The sequence below is a fragment of the Terrapene carolina genome, unplaced genomic scaffold, assembly GCF_002925995.2.
Source record: "Terrapene carolina triunguis isolate 2854851 unplaced genomic scaffold, T_m_triunguis-2.0 Scaffold90, whole genome shotgun sequence".
NCBI lineage: Eukaryota > Metazoa > Chordata > Testudines > Emydidae > Terrapene > Terrapene triunguis.
Window position 1 is genome coordinate 2,719,612 of NW_020664441.1, and position 24,573 is coordinate 2,744,184.

The 24,573-nt window shown below is 47.7% G+C and overlaps 1 protein-coding gene across 1 annotated transcript; it reads right to left on the reverse strand.

Moving 5' to 3' along the window:
• Nucleotides 1-3,927: 3,927 nt before the first annotated feature.
• On the reverse strand, nucleotides 3,928-15,402 carry LOC113406319 (B-lymphocyte antigen CD20-like). Its single transcript, XM_026650506.1, has 6 exons — nucleotides 15,298-15,402; nucleotides 14,017-14,136; nucleotides 9,281-9,343; nucleotides 4,756-4,977; nucleotides 4,155-4,229; nucleotides 3,928-4,023 (listed from the first exon to the last, which is right to left on the reverse strand). The coding sequence occupies exons 1-6, from the start codon at nucleotides 15,400-15,402 to the stop codon at nucleotides 3,928-3,930; spliced, it is 681 nt and encodes a 226-aa protein (XP_026506291.1).
• Between the last annotated feature and the right edge of the window lie 9,171 nt (nucleotides 15,403-24,573).

Genomic DNA, 24,573 nt, shown 5'->3' on the forward strand with positions numbered 1-24,573 from the left:
TTTCTCCACAGAAAAAATAGCCAAACTATTTTTGCTAAAACTTTACCAAAACATTTACCTTTGGGCCAAAATATCAGCCTAAAAGATAAAAGTTTTGGAAAGTTATGACTGAAAACAGGGGATTTGAAAAATGGGAACAGTTAGGCAACCTAAACTAGAGGTATCATTAGTGTTCCACCTATAACAGGAATCTCCGTCCTTAGAGGTTTTTAAGGCCCGGCTTGACAAAGCCCTGGCTGGGATGATTTAGTTGGGGTTGGTCCTGCTTTGAGCAGGGGTTGGATTAGATGACCTCCTGAGGTCTCTTCCAACCCTAATCTTCTATGATTCTAACAGTATATGATCCTCAAAGCACAGACTAATGTAACAACACAGGCTTTGAGGGTATGTCTATATGCGATGAAAGCCCATGCTTGAACCTGGGCTCAAGCTTAACCCCCTTAGCTTCTACACTGCAATGGTCCTAACCCAGGGCTTGGACCAGGGGTCTGTGCAGAAATTTAACTTTGACCCCTTTGGGGCGGGGGGGGAGGGGCACATTCTGAGTCCCCCACCCCCACCCCAGCAGGAGCTCATTCTTCCCTTGTATATGCCCCTGGCTTCATAGAATATCAGGGTTGGAAGGGACCTCAGGAGGTCATCTAGTCCAACCCCCTGCTCAAAGCAGGACCAATCCCCAACTAAATCATCCCAGCCAGGGCTTTGTCAAGCCTGACCTTGAAAACCTATAAGGAAGGAGATTCCACCACCTCCCTAGGTAACCTTCCAGTGCTTCACCACCCTCCTAGTGAAAAACTCCAGGACCCTGCAGGGCCTGAGCTTGAGTTAAGCCAGGACCCAGGGTCTGAGCCCTGTTGCTTTGCAGGGTAGCCACAGCCCTGCTTGAGTCAGGCCCCAGGAGTTGGCTGGAAGTATCCCACAATTCCATGGGACAACTTCCTTAGTCCTCTCTATCTCTCATGCTGCAATCTACTCTATTGAAAATGGAAGCCACCCCCACTTTTTCAAGGGCAGATCTCAGGTCAGCATTAACACATTCCGATCTGCAAGCTCACTATGAGAGAGCCTCCTCAGTTTGCAATGGAGAGCGAACTGATCAAGCCTTTTGCAAAGCGAGCTGCTTCCTGATAACATGTTTTCCCACAGTGCACCACGGTCCTAGGGCTAGAGTAGCCACATGTCAGAGGTGGGGTAGAGGGTGCTAAGGACTCTGGGTATGATTACTTTGACTCAGGTCTGCATACTGCTATGTGGACACCAGAGACCTAGGCTCAGATTAGAAACATCTTAATGTGGGGTTAAAATACAATGTAGATGCTCAAGCCCAGTGTTCCCTAATATAGGCCAGTTGACTCAAACCCCTGTCTCTGAGCTTACATTGCAGTGTAGACATATACCCACAGGGGGCAGAGCTAATGTTGCATGTACAGCCTCATGTGGTAGTTCTTGTCTTTCAACTGGCTTAACTTGGCAACTTTCAGCTCAGGCTACCTAGTCTCCACCTACCAGTGCTGATGAACATAGGCACCAACTCCGTGGGTGCTTGGGAAAAAATGGTGGGTGCTGAGCACCCACCAGCAGCCCCCCTATCAGCTCCCCCAGTGTCTCCCCCCCCCCAGTGGACCCCGACAATTAATGCCTCCCCCTCCCCCCCAGCACATTCCACCCACCGTGATCAGCTGTTCTGCACCATACAGGAGGTGCGGGGGGAGGGGAGGGAGGGAGGGAAGAGGGGAGGAGTGAGTGTCTGGTGTACTTGGGGAGGGGGTGGAATGGGGCAGGAAAAGGCGGGGACTTGGTTGGAGTGGGGGCAGGGCCTGAGGCAGAGCCAGGGATTGAGCACCCCCGGCACATTAGAAAGTCAGCGCCTATGACGACAAAGGACAGAATGCTTTCCTGTACTTTTAATCACACATTGTGATGCTGATTCTAGCTACCACAGAAAAAAACACTCTGCTTTCCAAGTTTTTTTATTAGACAAATAACATGCTGATCGTGATCATTCCCTGCTCATCATTAAAGGCCCAATCCTTCAAAGTGCCCAGCAGCTTACAGGACTGGGTACTGTGATTCCATGTGCCAGCCGGCATCATTAGACACAGAGCTAGTGTGTTTATATTGGAAACATGAAACCAGTTCTAAACCAATTCTTTCTCTCTGGAGTACATTTCTCCCCTTGCACCTGGACAGTCTACAACTACAGAAGCTGTACAAATTTTAAGCAATAAGCAAAGCTGCAGGCTTTTGTATCAGGGACTCAAAGCATGGCTTATAACCTTGATATGAAGGCTAGGGATTTCATATGAGCTGAAGGTAGTTGGTGCTTAACTCCCTTGGGTTCCTTTGAAAAAGAATTGACAATCAAAAGGAACAAGGAAGGGATGATTAAAGATCTGGCTCTCTCAGATCAAGATTGTGGCTCCCTTACACAAGTGGCGAGTTGTTCCACTGGAACCAATAAGACTACTTCAATAAGTCTTCATTAGTAGAGCTGGGTGAATTTTTTCTGGTGTATAGTTAATTCGCCAAAGAAAAGCAGTTGCAGGTTAACGGAAACTGATGGCGAATTCGGGTTGAATTTGGCATAGTTTTGGCTGAAAAAAATTGGGGTGGGGGGGAAATGTTTCAAAGTTGAAACATGTCAACATTTTATTTAAAACTTCAGCTAGATTTAACTAAAAAAAAAAAAAAAAAAAAAAAAAAAAAAAAAAAAAAAACACCAACAACAACAACTAAGGGTAAAAGACCCCAAAACAAACATTTTGGATTGAACAAAGATTTAATTTGACCCAAAACAAAGTTTTTGTTAGCGGCGGCTTTGGTTTCTTGCTGAAATTTAAAAAAAAGTGTCATTTTGGGTTCATCTGAAAACAAAAAGCTTGTCAGATTTTTTGGGTCAGCCACCAAATCAAAAAAAGGCAATTACTCTCCCAGTTCTACTCACTAAAGTAAAGGCTCCACAAACTGCCCCTAAGGGAAGCCAGACTTAAGGTAGTTTGGGTTATTTAATAGTTACTTTCCACATTTTCTAATGTTGGGTTTCTTGTAAATTTAACCTTAGTATTGAATTGCCTGGCTTTTAGGTAACTAAGACACCTGTAGGGATTTTTACCCTTATTTAACTGATACCTACCCTCAGCCTTTACTGCCAAATTCAAGCTGATCTTCACCAGAACTCTCCAGGGTCCTTCCCATAAATTCCTATTTTTCTAGGAAATTTCATCTTTCTACTGCTACCCATTTTGGCAAGAGAATCATTCAAAAGAGTGTCATAAGAATTATTTTATAATTAGGGAATGTCACATATTTGTCACTCTTACAGTCTCAGATGTAGCAGAGCTACTTCCCCTTTTAAACTCCATGTGCACCTAAAAACAGAAACCAGGGCTTAGAAAATTTCAGCCTAACAGGGTGAAATTTGGGAGCAAAGGAAAAAAACCCCAACAATTATCAATAGAGGTTGCTGCTGCTGTAATAGGGCTCTTCTGTTCTCCATGCTCTGTCTGGGAAATACAACAGCTCATCACCATGTGACATTTCAACACAGTCACAATGGCTTCCAGGATTTCTAAAGTTGCCGGGAAATCCATCCCATTTGGGAGATGAGAGGTAAACCCACCACCCCCATACACTCAGATCAAGTGAGATTGAAAGAACCAACTCAAGATCCCTTTTCAACCCATTATTGAAGAAGCTGGCATAAAAGTCATTTAGGAGGCGTTTTCCAAGAGGATGGATAAAGCTAGTGAGTCTTTATTGTCCATCTTCCCTTCTGTGTACTGTGAAAACACATGCGATCCCTGGACCAGACTCAAGAAGAGAGAGAAGGGCATCTTATCTGCAATGGGAGGGAGAGATTCAGGTGCCACGCATATACGCTGTTTACCCATGAAAGCTGCTTGGAGTTTGTTGGATGCTGCTGATAGACTACTGCCATGGAGGACTGGTTCCATTGCTGAACTGTGGTTGTGGGGGTAACAGCAAAGGAAACACTTGCTCTGCCTTATGATCCTGTGATTTATCCTGGAAGAAAAGACAAAATCATTACCTGGTGGGTCTCCTTGCCACCATCTTCCTTCTCCATCCACTCCCTCAGCCCAGACAAAGAACCCCCACCCTGATACAGGCACTGACTTAATATCGTAAGTCCTCACCGAGTCGGAGGAGACAGCAGCTTTAGAAACGATGTTCTGGATTACAGAGAAGATCAGCATCAAGGCCAAGATGCCCTATGCCACACCGCCAAAAAGAGAGAGAGACAATTAGTGACACTATCCTCTATGGACTAATAGGGCCAAATCTGGTGTCAGCTACATCAGTGTAAATCTAGAGTTAATTCCACTGAAGTCAATGCAGTTTGGCTTCAGGGGAGTTACACCAATATAACCAAGAGCAGAATTTAGCCCACGGAGAGAAAGTAGCACAAGGGCCTGAATGGGGAGACCAAAAACAAAACCCTATCAGTTTGCATAAAACAAGACTTGAACGTTCTCTAATGTTTCAGAGAATTTGATGAGCATTTACTAAAATTATTTTCTAACAATGTTCCTCATGCTACCATGCATCCAAGTTCCAGGTAGTGCCTGTTGTCTTTAAACATCTCCCATGGTAATACTAAGGTCAAGGAGATTCCAGTGAATGTAGATAACTCTCCAAACCCAAGCGTTGATCCTCCTTAAATGCTGAGCCATCACCAGTTCTAAATAGCTCAGAAGACACAGAATTCATAGCACCTTGTGGAACCTCAGCACTTACCGTCTTGTAAGAACCGATGCTCTGACAGTAGTCCCAAGGGATGGGGCTTTCTTCACAGCGAAGAGGGAGAAGGAAGCTGACTAAGCGGATTTTATCCAAAATCGGGATGGAAACTTTATACTTGTTTAGAATGCAAATATTAATCAAATCAATTCCCAACATTATTCCTCCAGCTAATGAGGCAAGGAAGCTGATGGCATTCAACATATTGCTGCCTGCCTCCTGAAAGAGAGACGCAGAGGGCATAGGTTAGGACAGTCATATCAATACCCAGACACATGGCCACTGAGTTTTGAGCCATGTACATACATAAGCACAGCTACCCATATTTGCAACATTCCAGCCTTCTTTTGCCCTGTTCCCTCTGACTTCATCCCTCCATGCACAGATTAAGAGAACAACAAAATACACATATGGCAGGGAAGCACTTCCTTTTAATAGACAGAGTGATTAGCAACACTCTATAGTTAAGGTTGCCTGAGTGTGAAAGGGCTTTTTCAGTTACTTAGAACTTTGTCAAACTTTTCACTTTCTAGGCTGCAATTTTCCACATTTGTTTTAAGCCCATGAGTGAACTTTTGGGGAAAATGAACAAAAACAGTTCAGCAATTTTTTTTAAGTACTAAGAGAGTGAAAAAAAATTACATCGGAAATAAATGATTAAATTACTAAATGAAGGATGGAGAAGTCAGGAAATGGCAACGTTAAGTGTGCTAATCACACCTGGATTCTGTCTCCTTAATGGGCAATTTTACATAGTATCATAGGATTAGAGTTGTGCAAATCATGGATTTTTTGGTTCACTGGCAATTTTCAAAAATAAAAAAAATTGTTTTGATGTCAAATTGAAATAAAAAGTTTTCAGCAAATAAAAAAAAATTCATTTTGAGCCAAATGAAATGTTTCATTACAATTGCAAACATGTTAACATTTTCTGAAAATTTAAAAATAAAATTCGAGGATAATTTGATTTGAAAAGTCAGTTCAAACCATTTCAAAAATGTCAAAACATTTTTTTCTGAATTTTGCTGTTTGTTTTCTAAATAAACAATTCAGTGAAAACACGACGAACTGACAAAACACCACAAACTGGTCAAGTGTGTGTGCCTGCAATCACAGAGTTTGTGGAACAGGGTGGCACCCACCTCTTGCGAGTGCCCTCACGCCTGATGGTTTCTTTGGCGAGTCTTCAGTGACTCAGCCCTCCAGCCAAGCCCCACACACTGTCTGTAGGTGGAACATAACAAATCTCTTCCAGGGTATGCCCTCTTTACTTCCCCCGGTCCTGGTATGGGGCCATAGCCCCAAGGCTTCCTCTCTGGAGACACTGTCTTCCTGCAGCCCTCCCTGGGCTCAGTCCTTGTTCAGTCCCAGCAGCCAGCCAGGAACTCCTTCTTAGCACCCCCAGTTCCTTGCCACACTGAGCTGTCCATGGTCCTCTGCTTTTTCAGCCAACCAGGAACATGGTCCTCTCTTTTCCAGGTCCAGGCAACAACTGACTGTCTCCACTGCTCCTTTTTATATAGAACTGCTGTCCCCTGATTGGCCACTCCTGCAGTCACTCTAGGCCCTTGGAGGACTTCTCTTCTGCTCCTGTCTGGGATGGGGTGTGGCAGGATCACGAGGCCTCCAGCAGGGGCCCTTTGGGCCTACTCCACCCCATCACAGCACTGAAGATTTACACCCCAGCTTGCTGTGCACTAACTCTCCATCTAGATAAGCCCTTAGAATTCCAGTATCAGACTGGAAGGTGTAGGTGGCCATCTAGGTGCCATCCCCAACTCTCCTGAGATTCCTTCCTCTTCCCCAGAGAAAACATGGCATAGATCCACTTCCTGGTCCCTAATGGGACGATTAATGCCTCCACAGGCAGGTAAATATCCACATCCTCTGGGCCCTCTCCTTTTAAAGGGAAGACTAATTCTGCAGATTAATTTAGACAGGGTCCACAAGGGATCCTCAAACAAATGAAGTCTGGGGGCGGGGGAGGGAATCTGATTGGTCTCTATAAATACATCAAGTTGGTAAACACCAAGGATGGAGGTGAGATATTTACGCTAAAGGACAATGTTGGCAAAAGAAGGAATGGGGATAAACAGGCCATGAATAAATTTAGGCTGGAAATGAGAAGAAAGTTTCAATTCATTCAGGGAGCAAGGCTCTGGAACAGCCTCACAAAAGCAGGAGGGGGGGCTAACAACTCAACTAGTTTTAAGATGGAGCTTGGTATATTTATGTGTTGGATTCTATGATGGGGTTTCCTACCATGTCAGGTGCCTGGACTCGATTACCCAGGAGGTCCCTTCCAGTCCTATCTCCTATGTTCCTAAACAGCAGTTTTGGGGGAGTTATTTTAAATACCAGTCCAAAAGCTTTTTCCCCAGACCCAAGTATGGGTCCATGTGGCCTAGTGGTTAGAATTCCCAGTTTTCACCTAGATGGCTGGGTCTTGACGCCTGGTGTGGGGTGAAGATCCAAACCAAAATGACACAGCCTGCTCTGCTTCAGGAGGAAACAGCCTTCATCTCAGTTCACTGACTCCTGTCCAAGTCCCAAACGGAAACAAACAGAACCTTTTTCTCCAAGGATCAGATGGATCACTGCCCTCAGACCAGAAAGCTGTCGTCTCATAACTGCTGCAGACTGGACCTCTAGGAGGCTAATGAGCCCTAGCAGACTGATCTCTGTCCATTAACCCTTGCCTTCCCAGCCCTGAGTCCTATGGCTCTCTCATTCTTAGGTCCCTGAGCGATGGTATGTCCTGTCACACCCTGCCATATTAACCAAGCAGTTCAGATGGTGTTCAGTGAATGAGGCAGGAGGTCCACTCATGGAAGATTGAAGGATAAAGAAAAATATTGAGCAGAGCTGGCTCATTCACTGAGCTCCATCCAACCCATGCTCTGAAATCAGACTCGGTCATGCAGAATCATAGAATATCAGGGTTGGAAGGGACCTCAGGAGGTCATCTAGTCCAACCCCCTGCTCAAAGCAGGACCAATTCCCAACTAAATCATCCCAGCCAGGGCTTTGTCAAGCCAGGCCTTAAAAACCTTCAAGGAAGGAGACTCCACCACCTCCCTAGGTAATGAATTCCAGTGCTTCACCACCCTCCTAGTGAAATAGTGTTTCCTAATATCCAACCTAGACCTCCCCCACTGCAACTTGAGACCATTGCTCCTTGTTCTGCCACCACTGAGAACAGCCGAGCTCCATCCTCTTTGGAACCCCCGCTCAGGTAGTTGAAAGCAGCTATCAAATCCCACCTCATTCTTCTCTTCTGGAGACTAAACAATCCCAGTTCCCTCAGCCTCTCCTCATAAGTCATGTGCTCCAGACCCCTAATCATTTTTGTTGCCCTCCGCTGGACTTTTTCCAATTTTTCCACATCCTTCTTTTAGTGTGGGGCCCAAAACTGGACACAGTACTCCAGGTGAGGCCTCACCAATGTCGAATAAAGGGGAACGATCACGTTCCTCGATCTGCTGGCAATGCCCCTACTTATATAGCCCAAAATGCCATTAGCCTTCTTGGCAACAAGAGCATACTGTTGATTCATCTCCAGCTTCTCGTCCACTGTGACCCCTAGGTCCTTTTCTGCAGAACTGCTACCTAGCCATTCGGTCCCTAGTCTGTAGCAGTGCATGGCATTCTTCCGTTCTAAGTGCAGGACTCTGCACTTGTCCTTGTTGAACCTCATCAGGTTTTTTTTGGCCCAATCCTCTAATTTGTCTAGGTCCCTCTGTATCCAATCCCTACCCTCTAGTGTATCTACCACGCCTCCCAGTTTAGTGTCATCTGCAAACTTGCTGAGAGTGCAGTCCACACCATCCTCCAGATCATTAATAAAGATATTAAACAAAACCGGCCCCAGGACTGACCCTTGGGGCACTCCGCTTGAAACCGGCTGCCAACTAGACATGGAGCCATTGATCACTACCCGTTGAGCCCGACGATCTAGCCAGCTTTCTATCCACCTTACAGTCCATTCATCCAGCCCATACTTCTTTAAACAAACTACTGCAATAATGCAGATACACAAGGGGGCACCGTTAAAGCTGCATGGGCAACCTTAACTTTGGCATTTTCTAGCTTTTGCATACATGATGCCACATGTAATGCATATTTTTATAGAATCATAGAAGATTAGGGTTGGAAGAGACCTCAGGACGTCATCTTGTCCAACCCCCTGCTCTAAACAGGACCAACCCCAATTAAATCATCCCAGCCAGGGCTTTGTCAAGCTGGGCCTTTAAAACCTCTAGGAAGGAGATTCCACCACCTCCCTAGGTCACCCATTATAGGGAATCGTGTTTCAAGCAAACCCACATGTACTTCTGTAGCAACCCATCTCTCCTTGAGTGAGAGGGGAATTCATTCAATTCTGAGTTTGACCATTACATGCTCCTCCCTATGGGACACCAGCCATATCCCGGAGGGCATTCTTGACAGACAAGGGCTCGGATTTCTTCCCTTATTGTTAACCTGTAAGTATCTCCCAATAACAGGAAACTGCATAGCTCACCAGACCCTCTGTGATATTCGTTGCAGTTGCAGCTGCAGCTGAGAGGGACCCAGAAATGATGAACTGTAAAGAAAAGAGTAAATGATCATTAATTAAGGTGAGGGTCACTTTAAAGTTTTAGATAAAGAGCTCCTCCCCCGACCCATCCATAGGTCTGAACATTCCATCCACCCACCCCATCCATCTACATCCGCCAACCCCAAGCATACGTACCCATCCCTCTCACACCTATTCACAGCTTTCTCATCTGTCCATCTCATTGACTACATCCTTCCTGTGACAAACAGCCTCACGAAAGCAGGAGTGGGGGCTAACAACCCAACTAGTTTTAAGATGGAGCTTGGTATATTTATGTGTTGGATTCTATGATGGGGTTTCCTACCATGTCAGGTGCCTGGACTCGATTACCCAGGAGGTCCCTTCCAGTCCTATCTCCTATGTTCCTAAACAGCAGTTTTGGGGGAGTTATTTTAAATATCAGTCCAGAAGCTTTGTCCCCAGACCCAAGTATGGGTCCACGTGGCCTAGTGGTTAGAGTTCCCAGTTTTCACCTAGATGGCTGGGTCTTGACACCTGGTGTGGGGTGAAGATCCAAACCAAAATGACACAGCCTGCTCTGCTTCAGGAGGAAACAGCCTTCATCTCAGTTCACTGACTCCTGTCTAAGTCCCAAATGGAAACAAACAGAACCTTTTTCTCCAAGGATCAGATGGATCACTGCCCTCAGACCAGAAAGCTGTTGTCTCATAACTGCTGCAGACTGGACCTCTAGGAGGCTAATGAGCCCTAGCAGACTGATCTCTGTCCATTAACCCTTGCCTTCCCAGCCCTGAGTCCTATGGGTCTCTCATTCTTAGGTCTCTGAGGGATGGTATGTCCTGTCACACCCTGCCATATTAACCAAGCAGTTCAGATGGTGTTCCAGCAAACATGATTCTGGGATGTATTAACAGGTGTGTTGTGAGCAAGACACGAGAAGTCATTCTTCTGCTCTACTCTGCGCTGGTTAAGCCTCAACTGGAGTATTGTGTCCAGTTCTGGGCACCGCATTTCAAGAAAGATGTGGAGAAATTGGAGAAGGTCCAGAGAAGAGCAACAAGAATAATTAAAGGTCTTGAGAACATGACCTATGAAGGAAGGCTGAAAGAATTGGGTTTGTTTAGTTTGGAAAACAGAAGACTGAGAGGGGACATGATAGCAGTTTTCAGGTATCTAAAAGGGTGTCATAAGGAGGAGGGAGAAAACTTGTTCACCTTAGCCTCTAAGGATAGAACAAGAAGCAATGGGCTTAAACTGCAGCAAGCGAGGTTTAGGTTGGACATTAGGAAAAAGTTTCTAACTGTCAGGGTGGTTAAACACTGGAATAAATTGCCTAGGGAGGTTGTGGAATCTCCATCTCTGGAGATATTTAAGAGTAGGTTAGATAAATGTCTATCAAGGATAGTCTAGACAGTATTTGGTCCTGCCATGAGGGCAGGGGACTGGACTCGATGACCTCTCGAGGTCCCTTCCAGTCCTAGAATCTATGAATCTATAAATTCGCCCGATTACAGTGTCTTTGGCTGGGACTAACATGTCACTTCACCTACAGAAAGAAAGTTAAAATAAAACAACTTGGTCCTGTCCCTTGTATGTTGATTCAAGTGATCAGGGAGCAGCCAGTAGCCCCACTAGTGTGCCAGTGATCAGAAAGCAACCAGTGGCCCATGGCAAGACATATGACTGTGTCAAATCAAAACAAAAATAGGAACATCTTATGAAACATCTATGTCACTGTTCTCTCTCTCTCGCTTTCTGATAGAAGGATGTTGATTTATGATCTATTCAGCCCATAGGTAAATATGAGAATGCATCTGTCCAGCATGTCTATAATTAAGGTTGGATTCAGTTTTTCACTTAAAGCATGGATTCAACTGCTTTGTTGTCGCTGTCCAATATAGTATTTCTGTAACACACACTGAGTCTTTGTCACTTTCTAGTGGCTGGTTCATATAAAAAGTTTTAGACTTACACAGCTTCCAGCTATAGAACTTAGTTCTTTAGCATAATCAGTAGAGGCTTTCAGTGTTTCCCGGTTCAAATCCCACTGCTCGCCCTAGCAGGGTTGGTTACACATCATTCTCCAAATTGCAGGGGTGGAGTAAAGACTGAATTTGCTGAAGATTTTCAACTAAAATCCGCTATTTAGTTTCTCAGGGGAAAATAATTAAAAATGGGACCTTTAAGCCTCCCCCTCCCCAGCATCTCACCTTCTTTTGGACCTTGTTTGCTAACAAGTGACTGTGGTTTTTTATCCCTGACACCTCCCATATTGCTAAAACTCACTGCAAATTAGTGACAGTGTACATTTGAAGAAGTTAGGTTGCAGTTAAGCAAAGTTATGAAGGATCACTGTTTTTGCCATTGTTGCTGCAATTTTCCCATACTCAAAATGACTGCCATTTTCCATGATTTGCAATGGGATTGAAGCTACTCATGCCCTCAATAAACATGGTCACTGGCGTATGCCTCTACTAAAGATGGCTGCCACAGCCCATTGTTTCCATTGGAACTGAAGCCACAGATTGCCCTCAAGGAAGATGGCTGCCATTCCACTAAAGCCTTGCCGCATAAAAATGATGTTGCTTCTATGAACACTAAGGTTGCTAGGTGTCTCGTTTTCGACCAGAATGCCCGGTCAAAAAGGGACCTTGGTGGTTCCAGTCAGCACCGCTGACAAAGCTGTTAAAAGTCTGGTCAGCGGCGCAGCAGGGCTAAGGCAGGGTCCCTGCCTGCCAGGGCTCCGTGCAGCTCCCGGAAGCAGCGGTATGTCCCCGCACTGGCTCCTATGCATAGGGGTAGTGAGGGGGCTCCTCCACATGCTGCCCCCACCTCAAGCACCGGCTCTGCAGCTCCCACTAGACAGGAACTGCAGCCAATGGGAGCTGCAGGGGTGGTGCCTGTGGACGGGACAACGCGCAAAGCGCCGGGCCTCACCTCTACACAGGAGCCAGACGGGGGACATGCTGCCGCTTCCAGGAGCCGCCTGAGGTAAGCACCACCTGGAGCCTGTGCCCTTGACCCCCTCCCACGCCCCTACCCCAGCCTGGAGCCCCCTCCCTCACTCTGAATCCCTCAGCCCAGAGCCCCCTCCTGCACCCCAAACCCCTCATCCCCAGCCCAGAGTCTGCACCCCCAGCCAGAGCCCTCACACACACGCCCACCCCAACCCCTTGCCCCAGCCCGGAGTCCCCTCCTGCACCCCAAATCCCTCATCCCCAGCCCCACACTAGAACCCGGAGCCGGAGCCCTCACCCCCCTGCACCCCAACCCCCTGCCCCAGACCGGTGAAAATGAGTAAGTGAGTGAGGGTGGGGAGAGTGAGTGACAGAAGGAGGAGGGATGGGTTGAGTGGGGGCAGGGCTTCAGAGAAGGGGCAGGGTGGGGCAAGAGTGTTTGGTTTTGTGTGAGTAGAAAGTTGGCAACCCTAATGAACACAACTTCCCATTGTTTCTGATAGGATTGAAGTCAGGGACTGTCCTCGAGGAAGATGGCTGTGCCGTATGCTCTATGTTTAGAAATCTGGACAGGAAACCATGAGGAAGTAGTCTACGCTGCGGGCTCCCACTCAGTCAGAGGGAGTAGCAACTATGGTTGCAGAGGAGCTTTGATACTAGGTGCTTTCTGGCCTCGCTCGTAGCTCTGTGCCTTTGCAACCCTTGGAACTGTGGCTGGCCCAGAGAGCAGACACAGCACTTGACAGTCTACTCACACCTTGGAAAAGTGGGCAGAGTTATGCTGGAGGTAGGGGCAGCAGGCCTCTTCCTGGCATTTCCCTCACAACCACACACCACACTCAACCTACCGAATGCTAAGTGTTTGCTAGAGCTGCTGAGGTTTGGCCTCAGACTGAGGGGGATGAATGCACTGCCTGTAAAGTGTTTCCTTATCTCTTGAAGGCAGCCTGCCTCTATCAGTAGGACCATGAGGTGTGGGCTCTAAAATATAGTTAACAGACAGGCCACATTCCCTAGCCTTTAAGGGTTTGTGTCTCTGTGCCCCAGTGTAAGCCAGGGGCCACAAGTTACAGGGAGCTGTCAGGGATACGCTGCTGATCCCCCAGTGCAGTTTATAGCAGCTGGGGTCCTCAGGGACCATATATCAACTGGGTGTTGGCAGAACACCCCTGCCTGCCCCTCCTTAACCCTATCTTGCCTCTGCACTGAGGGATGTGGGGCAGGAGGAGGAGAAGTCAGCTCTGTTATTTGTCTGCCTGCTGGGGATTCCCCCATGTCAGGGGTATTCCCAGCAGGGGAAGATTCTGTTCATAGAATCATAGATTCTATGAATCATCATAGAATATCAGGGTTGGAAGGGACCTCAGGAAGTCATCTAGTCTAACCCCCTGCTCAAAGCAGGACTTATCCCCAGACAGATTTTTGCCCCGGATCCCTAAATGGCCCCCTCAAGGATTGAACTCACAACCCTGGATTTAGCAGGTCAATGCTCAAACCACTGAGCTTTCCCTCCCCCCTATTGCTCTGCCCAAGTGGTGTGATAGGGGTGCACCGAATCTGTGTGGCAGTATTTATGGAGATCACATTTAGAATCCATGAAGCCACCCCTCCACTGCTTTTCTCAATACCATGTTTATCCAGCCATCAATCCATAACTCCTCATCGTTCCTATCCCTAGAGCTAGCATCCATCTAGCCACCCCTGTGTTTCAGCAATAATAATTCCGTGTATTCCACTTACAAGTCCTGCTCCCCAGAATGGGTACCAGGAAGCCATGCACAGCGGGACAGATTCTTTTGAGGAGAAGAACAAGATGCCCCCGAGGCCAAGGTGTATTAAGGCGATGATGATCTGTATGGCCTGAAGGCAGAGAACAAGGTCAGTACAATCAGTAAGGTTCTCCTAATGATAAGCACTTACCCACCTCCGAAGGTGTCCAAAGCATTACACGCTAATTAATGAGACATTAATTACTTAAACCTCACAACTCCGTATGGAGTTGAAAGGGACTACCAGCTGCCATCATGGGCTCTTGGATCCAAACACAATCACAAACCTCATTACAGCTAATGGATGGGCCAAGCACATTCCTTCAGGCTCAACAGAAGGTGGACTCAAGCCCGTTTATGTAGTAAAGGCAGCAGAAAACAATGGAGGCTACTGCCCAAGGCAATAGGTGCATGGCAGGTCAGAACTAAACCATGTGGGCTGTGGGATTTTCCTGGTTGCAAACACAAAGGCTAGGAGATTGGTTGCAGCTCTATGTGTTGGAGGCAGAGAAAAGCCAGGAGAAGCAGTTGCAAGTGTGACCCTGAGAGGAAACTGAGACAGAGCTGTTTGGGCACAGAGCTTACTGGAGAGGCAGACATTGGGGATTTTTGAGCCAGGAAGCTGCACGCTACTGTTTGGTTCTACTGTGTTCAGGAAAGAGGACTTTGTGGACATTCTTTGTAAATAAATAAAAGCACACCAAAGAATATACCCGGCTTAGCATCAATTTCTCACCCTCATGGAAACAACTCAACAATGCCCTGAATATTGGCTAACTGCTCATGCCAAAGGCTAACAGTATAGATATTAAAGTGTGAGTATTAGGTTATTAAAAGAGGGGGAAACTGAGGCACTACAGCAGTTAAGTGGCTTGCCAGGACCTCACTGATTCAGAAATCGAGCATTATGCCCATGTTCCCAGGGGGATTAGAAGCATTGCAGAATGAGTTGTCCAAGAGGGTTTGGAAACCTCACCATAAAAAACCCGCCACCTTATGCAATGTCCTTAACTAGTTTGAATTGTCTCTTCCCCAGGCAAGGTGTGGGTGCATAGCATTAGCCTCTGCATTGGTGAAGATCAACCCCAATTTCCCCCCTCCTCGAGGCCATATCGTGCCCCCCATTTTGGCCCATGGGGTGGTGGTTCACATGAGGTTTGGCAGCCCCTTAGGGGAACAGCAGACATTCCTCCACAGTGAAATGGGTGCCCCATCTCCCTTGCACGCAGGTTTGAGAAGGTGGCAGATTTACCCCTAGTGCCTCATTCTTTCTTGGGAATTTCCTATGAGTGTCATCAGGGCAGTATGGGGGGATGACCAGGGTCACATTGTTGGTCGCAGTCCCGGGAAAGGCCATGGCATATCAACGGCTGATGGAGAAAGACACAGCAGAGACACGGCTTATCTAGGGAGAGAGATCAAGAGAGGTTAATTTATGAGCAATCAGATTACTATTGGGATCATTGTTACATCATGTTGACTTGGCGTGGGCTGTTCATCACCAGGGACATGGATCCCATGTCCAATCCTCTTGCAAGCTGGGGCACAGGGAGCGTTCTGTAGCACACAGGAAGGGCATGTCTTCATATCTTCCCCATGCCCCACCTTTCTGCGGGGGAACATAGGGTTACCACTGTATAAGGCCCCCTTTATAGCTACCAATTTGGTTTAAGGGCTGTTTTTCAGCTTACACTAAATGGGAAATCCATCTAGGGGCAGATTCTGACCTCAACTGCACCAGTGTAAATCCAGAGTCACTTTCTAAAAGCTGGTTGTTGGTGTAGCCAATGGCCTCCTCCCCACTGGGTTTCAGCTGGTGTAATAGAGAGCAGAACCTGGCCCTGACAGTCAGTGGCTACCCAAGGAGCACATTTGTACTGAATGACTGCAGGATGACTGGGTGAATCGGGAAGAGATCCCATCAAGCCAGTTGGCTTTATATGACTGCAGCTGTATTTCTTCTTGCTCTGTCTTTTAGGTTAAGAGTTTTCAAAACTGATCTTCAGTTTTCCTTGGAGGGCCTAGACATCCAGAGCCAGAGCCTCAGCTGAAGTCACTGACATCAGAAGAGGATCTGACGCCTAACACCCAATCAAGAGTGGATATAGAAAGGAGTATATGTGAAGTAGGTATGTGTCTAAGGATGTTTGTAATGCCTCATCCACTGGTGGACCCTTCCATTGCCTCAGTTTCCTCACTCTTCAGTCAAACCACCACAACTGGTGCATTTGAATTACGATCCTCTTCTCGGTCACAACATAAAACAACAGCTTAACTCAAAACCAAACTCACAGTCCATTGCATCCCTCCTTGGCTTCTAATTCCCTCTTAGGAGTTTTGCTCCTGCCCCATACACAGATAGCTCCAGCCAGGCATTTCCTTCTGGGTGGCCTAGATAATCTCTTCCCTGCTCCCCTATGGTCCCCTGCAGGTCTCTCTCACTTCCCAGGCCCCGAGTCTCCCTTCCACTCCTTTGAGTCTCTTCCTCAGCCTGGCCTGTATGTCCCAATAGGCTTGCGTCTGAATCGCATGCTACCACCATGTGACCCCAGGACTTTTTCCCTTCACCTGGGGAGATGGGCTAAGCCTGGCCCAAGTGCAGCTGAGCCCCGGCCCCCTTAAAGGGCCAGCTGCCCCTGTGACTAAGACTAAGGCCCAGATCCACAAAGGTATTTAGGCTCCTAACTTCCACCTTCGATGGAAGTTAAGAGTCTAAATACTTTTGTGGATCTCGGCCTAACTCCACACAGCCCTGCCCTTTGAGTTGCCATTCACATCCCTGCAAACTGAGTGTAAAACAGTGCCAGTCTGCTGTGCACACTCATTTTGCAGTGGTGTAAATGACAACACAAGGCACCAGGCAATGATGAATTAGACCCAAAGGCACTGAAGTTTGGGTGATGTCAACCAGAGTAGCTCCAGGGAAGTCAGTGGTCCTATGCCAATTTACACCAGCCTTAGGCTCACTTCTCATAGAATTATAGAAGATTAGGGTTGGAAGAGGCCTCAGGAGGTCATCTAGTCCAACCCCCTGCTCAAAGCAGGACCAATTCCCAAGTAAATCATCCCAGCCAGGGCTTTGTCAAGCCAGGCCTTAAAAACCTCTAAGGATGGAGATTCCACCATCTCCCTAGGTAACCCATTCCAGTGCTTCACCACCCTTCTAGTGAAATAGTGTTTCCTAATATCCAACCTAGACCTCCCCCACTGCAACTTAAGACCATTGCTCCTTGTTCTGTCATCTGCCACCACTGAGAACAGCTGAGTTCCATCCTCCTTGGAACCCCCCTTCAGGGAGTTGAAGGCTGCTATCAAATCCCCCCTCATTCTTCTCTTCTGCAGAGTAAATAATCCCAGTTCCCTCAGCCTCTCCTCGTAAGTCATGTGGTCCAGCCTCCTAATCATTTTTGTTGCCCTCCGCTAGACTCTCTCCAATTTGTCCACTTTCCAATTTCTTTCTTTTCCAGTTTCTCTCATTTACATGGGAACAAACCAGAAATAACCCAGATGAAGTCAGTGTGTGCAAGAGAGGAGAATCAGGTCCTTGGTTTTTATCTGCTAGCACAAGATCCTCTCTCCTCTGTGTCTGTAGAGCTCATTGCTAGTCTGTGCAACTGGACCTCATTCATTTCACAAATGCTATCTCGCTCCTTTCACAAGCCCCTTCTGATATCTTTGCTACATCTGGAGCTTGCTGCTTTTGACCACAGCATCACCGCAGCGCACTGAGAGTAGAGATGTTTTCCTTCCTGAGCAGCATTCAACACAAGCAGAGCGGAAGTAGTCAATGGTATTTCTTTGTTCTTATCAGCCTTAATAGAATGTACTGTTCTCTCTGGTCAGGAGAGGCCATGAAGTATTTTAAAAAGCTGAGATTACAGAATAAAGGGGGAAGGGACCGAAACCACTCTTGTCCTGACATCAGTTTCATGCATCTCCCCTGTTCCATTAAACAGAGCTAGCTAATGTGGGTGAGGGGCATAGGTAGCAGTCATCTGACTTGTGGTGTCCTCTGTTGACTGAGTTCCCATGGGGAAGCATACACCCTAGGGGTCCTTCTGCCTCCCAGAGCAACTTCAGTATCCGTGGTGCCTGAAAGAGCCAGGCAGGGCACAGGCAATAAGAACTCCTGCAACATAGCATGGGGAGGGGGAAATTCATCAGGATCCACAGAAGAAAAGAGTAGGGGAAGATGAGTTTATACAGCAAACAGAAAAATCAATCCTGCTGCCACTCCACACCTCCCATTCCCCCAGAGCTTCAGAGCCTGCCCCTTCTACAAACCCCCACATTCACCTCTGTCTCTCTCCCCACTCGTGCTTTGGAAAGGGGAGCAGCCACAGCTTGGAAAGGGAAGCATCTCCATTTTCAGGGCATGCATTGTTCGAGGGCAGAGAGCTTTGCTCCCTGGGTAAGCGCACATGGTGCAAAGAGGCATAATGTGGTCAGCCGGGCCCAACTCTACAGAGTGTAACTTGCCAATGTAACAAGCATGTTCATGGCTCCATCCTGCTCCTGGTGAAATCAGCTGGACTTGCACCATTGACTGCAAACCCTCCATTGCTCAAAAAAGCATGAGAGTTTGTTCTTGGTACAATGGTAACTCCTCTCCAATCACCAAATGGCATAAGGCAATATCTACCTAAGGTCTTTAGCTTCCCAACACCCCTGTGAGGCAGGGCAGTGCTGTTGTCCCCATTTTACAGACAGGGAACTGGAGCACAGAGATATTCAGTGACTTGCCCAGCATCACACAAGAAGTCTGTAGAAAAGCAGGAAATTGAACCTAGGTGTCCTCAGTCCCAGACGAATGTGCTAACCACTGAACAATCCCATCTCTCCTAGATCATACATGGAATTCCATGTAATAACCCTGTGCTTACCTAGGTATTTCTACAGCACTTATACCATCAGTGCAGTGAACTGTACTAAGAAGCATTGGATTGGGTTCTGATCTCATTTTAGCTGAAGTAAAATCAGGAGTAACTTAAACAGAGTCACTCCAGATTTAAACCTATGCCATTAGGATCAGAATTGGACCCCAAATGTGCCATAAATCACATGCCCTTCAACCCATTAATTCCAGGGGCATTGCATATGAGGTAAGCTAGGGTGAAATTTGACCCATTCATGGTAACATTAATTTCAGAACCACATTATCATTCACCCTGAGAGTCAAAAAGCCATTTCATCCATTCCTCAGAGCTCGGAGAAGAATCTCTTGACATTCCTGAGCTAACAAACTTTCATTAAAGCTTCTTGCAGGTAAGAGACTGTGAAATTATTGATGCACATTAGCTAGTACATGAAATTAACAGGATACCTGTCCCGTCAACCACCAGCGCCGCCTTTGTCGTGTTGCAATGAAGAGCTGGACAAGGTCCAAATGGAGATTCAAAAAGCCACTTCCTATTCCTTGTCTGAGTGAAGACAAACAGGAGAGCAGAGCTGGGACCCAGCTTTATCTCAGGCAGCAGAAATAGAGAAGGAAGATGCCTCCAAAGGAAACATAGGATTTATCTGCCTTTCTTTCAGGCTTCTTGCCTCTCCTCTTAGCTTCTTGTAGCCAACTGGGTGCTCAACTTGTGCTGCACGGTCATGTGGTTTCAGAATACCATCAGAAACAAAACATTCATTTCCTGCAGAACAAAAGAAAAGGAACTAGACGTGGTGAAATGATGATTTTAGTGCCACAATGGGTGGCCGAGGGAAGCAGCCAAACAATCAAAGATCAGAGCATCTCTCTGCCCCAAGGGCTGTTCGTGGGGAACACTCCTAGTCCCATTACAGCTGATTAGGAGTTTTGCCTTTGACTTCAATGGGACAGGACTCTTTGGCCCAGATCTTCAAAGGTGTTCAGATGCCCAACACTCATTGATGTCACTGGGAGTTAGAGGCCGTTGAGGATCTGGGCCTCAGTGTTTAAAAGAAATCCGTGGAGCAGATTTTCTACTAGTGGGGGGGGGGGGAGCTCTGTTGACTTCTCTGGAGTGTCATCCATTGGCATCAGCAGAGAAATTTTTCTGTGTGTGTGTGTGAGTGTGTGTGAGTGAGAGATGTACACTCAGTGGCTCTTTGCAGGCAGGTACCCTGAGTTTGTCTGTTGCTGCTTCCCATTTGGTTGGAGCTATCTCCATCCAGCCATTCCCGAGACACGACCGGCAAAGGCTTCTTTAGCGCAGAGGCTGTTGATCAGGGTGTGGTGAGAATGCTGCTGTCCACACTCCCTGAAAAGGCTGGAGGGGTCAGATTGCTTCACACTCAACCGGCTTTCAGCCAGCTGCTGGTGGCCCCTAAGAAAGTTGTCCAAGAGTCATGATTGGCTGGGTTGGTCCTTGCCCATCAGTCAGTTGCCAGGGCAGCAGTGGGCTGGGTGAGGGTTACATGACCTAGGCGAGGAAGTCACCAGCATCCCGTGGTATGAGTGTAGTTGCTGGGTCCAGTGAAGCCTTTTTGTATTCCCTATATCTGCCACCACTGGCTTTCACTGTGGCTGTTCTGAGTAGCCATCATGGAGGGTTAACCTTCCTCAGCCATTGGACTTTCCCTGCCACCTGGTAGAAGAATCATAGAAGATTAGGGTTGGAAGAGACCTCAGGAGGTCATCTAGTCCAACCCCCTGCTCAAAGCAGGACCAACCCCAACTAACTGGTGTCTAGGTTGGTCTGCAGGAGCTGCTTGTCCAGTTTCTATGCAGATGCCCACAAACATTTCTAAGCAGTTTCACCAGCAAGAGGTTTCCCCACTGGATGGTCCATCCCTCACAAGCCTAGTCCTCTGCATCCTGGGCCCAGGTAGCAGCACTTCCCATCTGATGATGTCTGACCTGTGTGGGTGGATTGTAGAGCTGGGATTCTCTAGACATGGTAGTAGTTGCCACTGCAAGCCACGGTCCCACCAGAGATAAATGCCACCAATGGAAACTGCAGACAGTCACACGTTGAGCTAACGGGAGCGGTAGCGCCACAGGGCCTAGCAGTTCTATGGAGCTCATTATAGAAGCAGCGTCCATGTATCAGTCTAACGGTCGCCTGCCCTTGTAAAGAAGCTTTGCTTTAATATATGTTAGGTCCCACTCAGAAATCTGTGACCATATTACCTCCCTCAGCCCTGAGCCAACCCCACCATAGCACCCCAGCCAATTGCTAGACATGGAGAGATGAATAAATACCAGGTGGGGTACGAATCAGAAGTACTGAGCCCCGCCCCCCCCCCCCCCCCACAGCTCCCACTGATAAAAGAGAGAGCAAGGGGCAGACTAAGCACTTTGAAAATCTGGCCCAAAGGCTCAGATCCTCAAAGGTTTTAAGCCCCTAGCACGCATGGATTTGAATGGATCTGGGTCTAATTGTCTATGGGCCAGATCCCCCGCTGGTGTAAATCAGTGCTACTCCATTTGAGTCAATGGCTTCTGTAAGCTGTGCTTTATGGCTTTAGTTGGCTGTGGTACACTCCTTGCAGTGGTTTACCATAGACCCAGATAACTTAATCCCTTCCCCAGGGAGATCTGTCTCTATCTGGGCTACTTGATGAGTTGGCCTTGAACCCTGTAAAAGCCCGTATGTCCTGTGAAGACACAGGGGCTGTACTAACCTCCCCTGGGCCTTGCTGTGAGAAATCAGCCTGAGTGATGGTTTTCCTGCTCTTAATATGCTTCACAAATTGAAAAAGACTGAGCTTTGCAGCTGGCTGTGGTGATTTCCGCCACGTCGAAACACAAATGCGCAGACATGACAACAAAGCAAATTCAAAGAATTGATGGTATATTGTGGCAGTTATGAAACAAACAATGTACCAGCTGGGTCCTCGCTCCTCCCCTGGATCTACTGCACGTCAGCTCTCACTAAGGGGCAAATCCTCACGTGGTCTCAAGAGGTGTCATTTACTACAGGGCAAGGAGGGCATTTGCCCCCTCCAGACTGTGGTTTGCCTCACCCCCTGTGACGAGGTTTGACTCACCACTGCTGGTGCCTCCTGCCGGTTGCTCTGGGAATTAGCTCTCGACCGCTGCGGAGCACTCTCGAGATGTGATGTCGGGCTCATAATTAGCTCTGCTGCCCTGGGACCCTCATGGCTTCCTGCTCAGTGGCGTCCTCCTCCGGATAGTCTCCATTTACTTCAGGACACTGCCCTTCGGCACTGCCCACTAGTCCCATCTAACCCCCTTCTGGGGGAGTGTTGGTAACAGCAGTCCTTCCGTCCGCACTGCCTCGGTGGCCATCCACAACCCTGTAGTCTTATCTCAGGGGCCAGTTGCGGTCTGTCTCGGCCCCTCTTCACAAAGGCCAGGTGCAGTACAAAGGGGGGGGGACCCAGACCCACCCACTACTCTGGGCCCTGACCCAGGGACCCTCTAACGGCAGCCTCCCTCTGCCCTTCTTCCTTCCCCTCTCGCCTGCTTAGTTTCCCTGGGCCACTTCCCCTTTGGCCCTATGCACCTTCCTGACCCTTTGCAGCAGGTAAGGGGCTGGAGCACCTGTCTGCTCCCCCAAGCCTGCCCAGCACTGCTCTGTCCAAGGTGCTGCTCCTTTCATAGGAGCCAGTCCTTCTCCCTGGCCAGCCAGGGAGCAACTGATATCTCCCTAGCTGGGCAGCCTTTACATAGGACTAGCCCAGTCCTGATTGGCTGCCTCTCCCCCTGCCCTGATTGGCTCTCCCCAGGCCTTCTCTGATTGGCTGCGGGTCAGCACAGCCTCTCTGGCCTGGTTCAGCCCTTTTTCTCTGGGGGTGGGGCACCGCCACACTACACCACCCCACCCCCCGACTTTTCTTAGGTCTATGTGCTCCAGTTTTGCCCTCTCCCCGCCCTGACTTTGCAGGATATAATATAATCACATGTAAGATGATTGAATTTCCCCAGCTATATAATCAATCATAAAGTTTTCTTCCCAAACATATAGAAGAAGTGCAGTTTTTCAAACATTGTTCTTTTCTGATCTAGCCCTACAGAACGCAGTTGGTTGCAATGTGATGTAATCATGCAGCTCTCAACCCTTCAGCATGCCAGTGGGCATTCATTACTCATCTATTGCCCCCTCTCCCCCACGAGTTTTTCTTAAATGACATCCCAGTGGTGTCACTTGTTATAGTGCATTGATCTCAAGCCAACAGAGCTATAACAATTGACAGCAGCTGAGGATCTAAGTATTTTTCTTGGAACCTTCTTGACTCTTTATCACTTAATTACGTAGATAACATTAGCTGAAAGCCCGGGCTGTAATTTACTGGCTGAGAACTTAAAAAATTGGACAGTAACAGATTGCGAATCCCAGTGATGAAATCAAGCTGGGGATATTCTGACCAAGAACAGCTCTCGGCCATGCTTGTAACCACTTCCATCACTTCACGCTGACTCAACAGGCTTCTGAGTGACACAATCCTGAAAGCTTATTAAATATATGGTTTGCAAATAAACACGGCAAGCCTGCTCTGCTGCAGTTTATGGGTTTGCAGTGTATAGGAATGGGATAACATCCCTTTAAATAGTTTGGAAGTCATCTAGTGAGCCTCAATGTCTTCTTTGGGAGAAACCACCAGAACTCAACAGACCATATATATATATAGCTAGGCCTTATGAGTAAACATAGTTATCTGGAACTCAGCTTTGCCTGTACTGATTCCTGCTATTCTTAGTGTTATGCAGAGAGCAAAGACACTGCTGCAGTCATGTTCTTCATTGCTCATAAGTATTTGGAGGCCACCATTTTATTAAGGAAAGCAGCTGCAAGTCCTGATAGCTTCAGAGATTTTAGCCCAAAATAGAATTCATTCCTGAGATAAGTTATTGCTCTCTGTTACTGGTTATTCTCCTGCTTCAAAGGTTTTAACCATCCAGTCAAGGAGTAGCAGGTTTTGGCCAAAACCTTTTACCCATCCCTACTCACACTAGTAATTCCACCAACTCTACCTGGTTCCTTTTTATATGTGGGTGTCTGAGACTTCTCTGCCCTTTTTCCTGCTGTCCCTGTAGGGCACCACCTCTCCCCAGTGGGAGAAAGATGCAATGTCTCCTGTACACTTTCTGAGTTTCTTGGAGGTGCTTGATCCCTGCTCTGCCCCAGGCCCTGCCCCACACTCAACCCCTTCCCCCAGCCCCCGCCCTGCCTCTTCCTGCACGTGCCTCTCCCTCACGCCTTCCCCTCCCACCCAGCACCTCCTGCATGCTGCTGAACAGCTGATCCTTGGTGGGCAGGAGGCGCTGGGGAGGGGGAGGAGCTGATCTGCGGGGCCCGCTGGTGACGGCTGAGCACCCACTATTTTTTTCCCATGGATGCTCCAGCCCCAGAGCACCCACGGAGTCAATGCCTATGCTCATGTAGTTTAGAGGAATCCAAGAAAGGAATCTCATCCCCAGCCTCCTTCAGCCTAATCATACCCAAATTTGAGGCCTCATTGGCTAGTCCCCCCATCCCCCATGCTCCCAGGATTACGGAGCCAATCAGCATAAAAACTTTTGAAATGCAATGAGGGCTATTCTCAGGTTCTGTTGTGATACACGCAGTACAAACTCCTAGAGCAATTGGGTAGA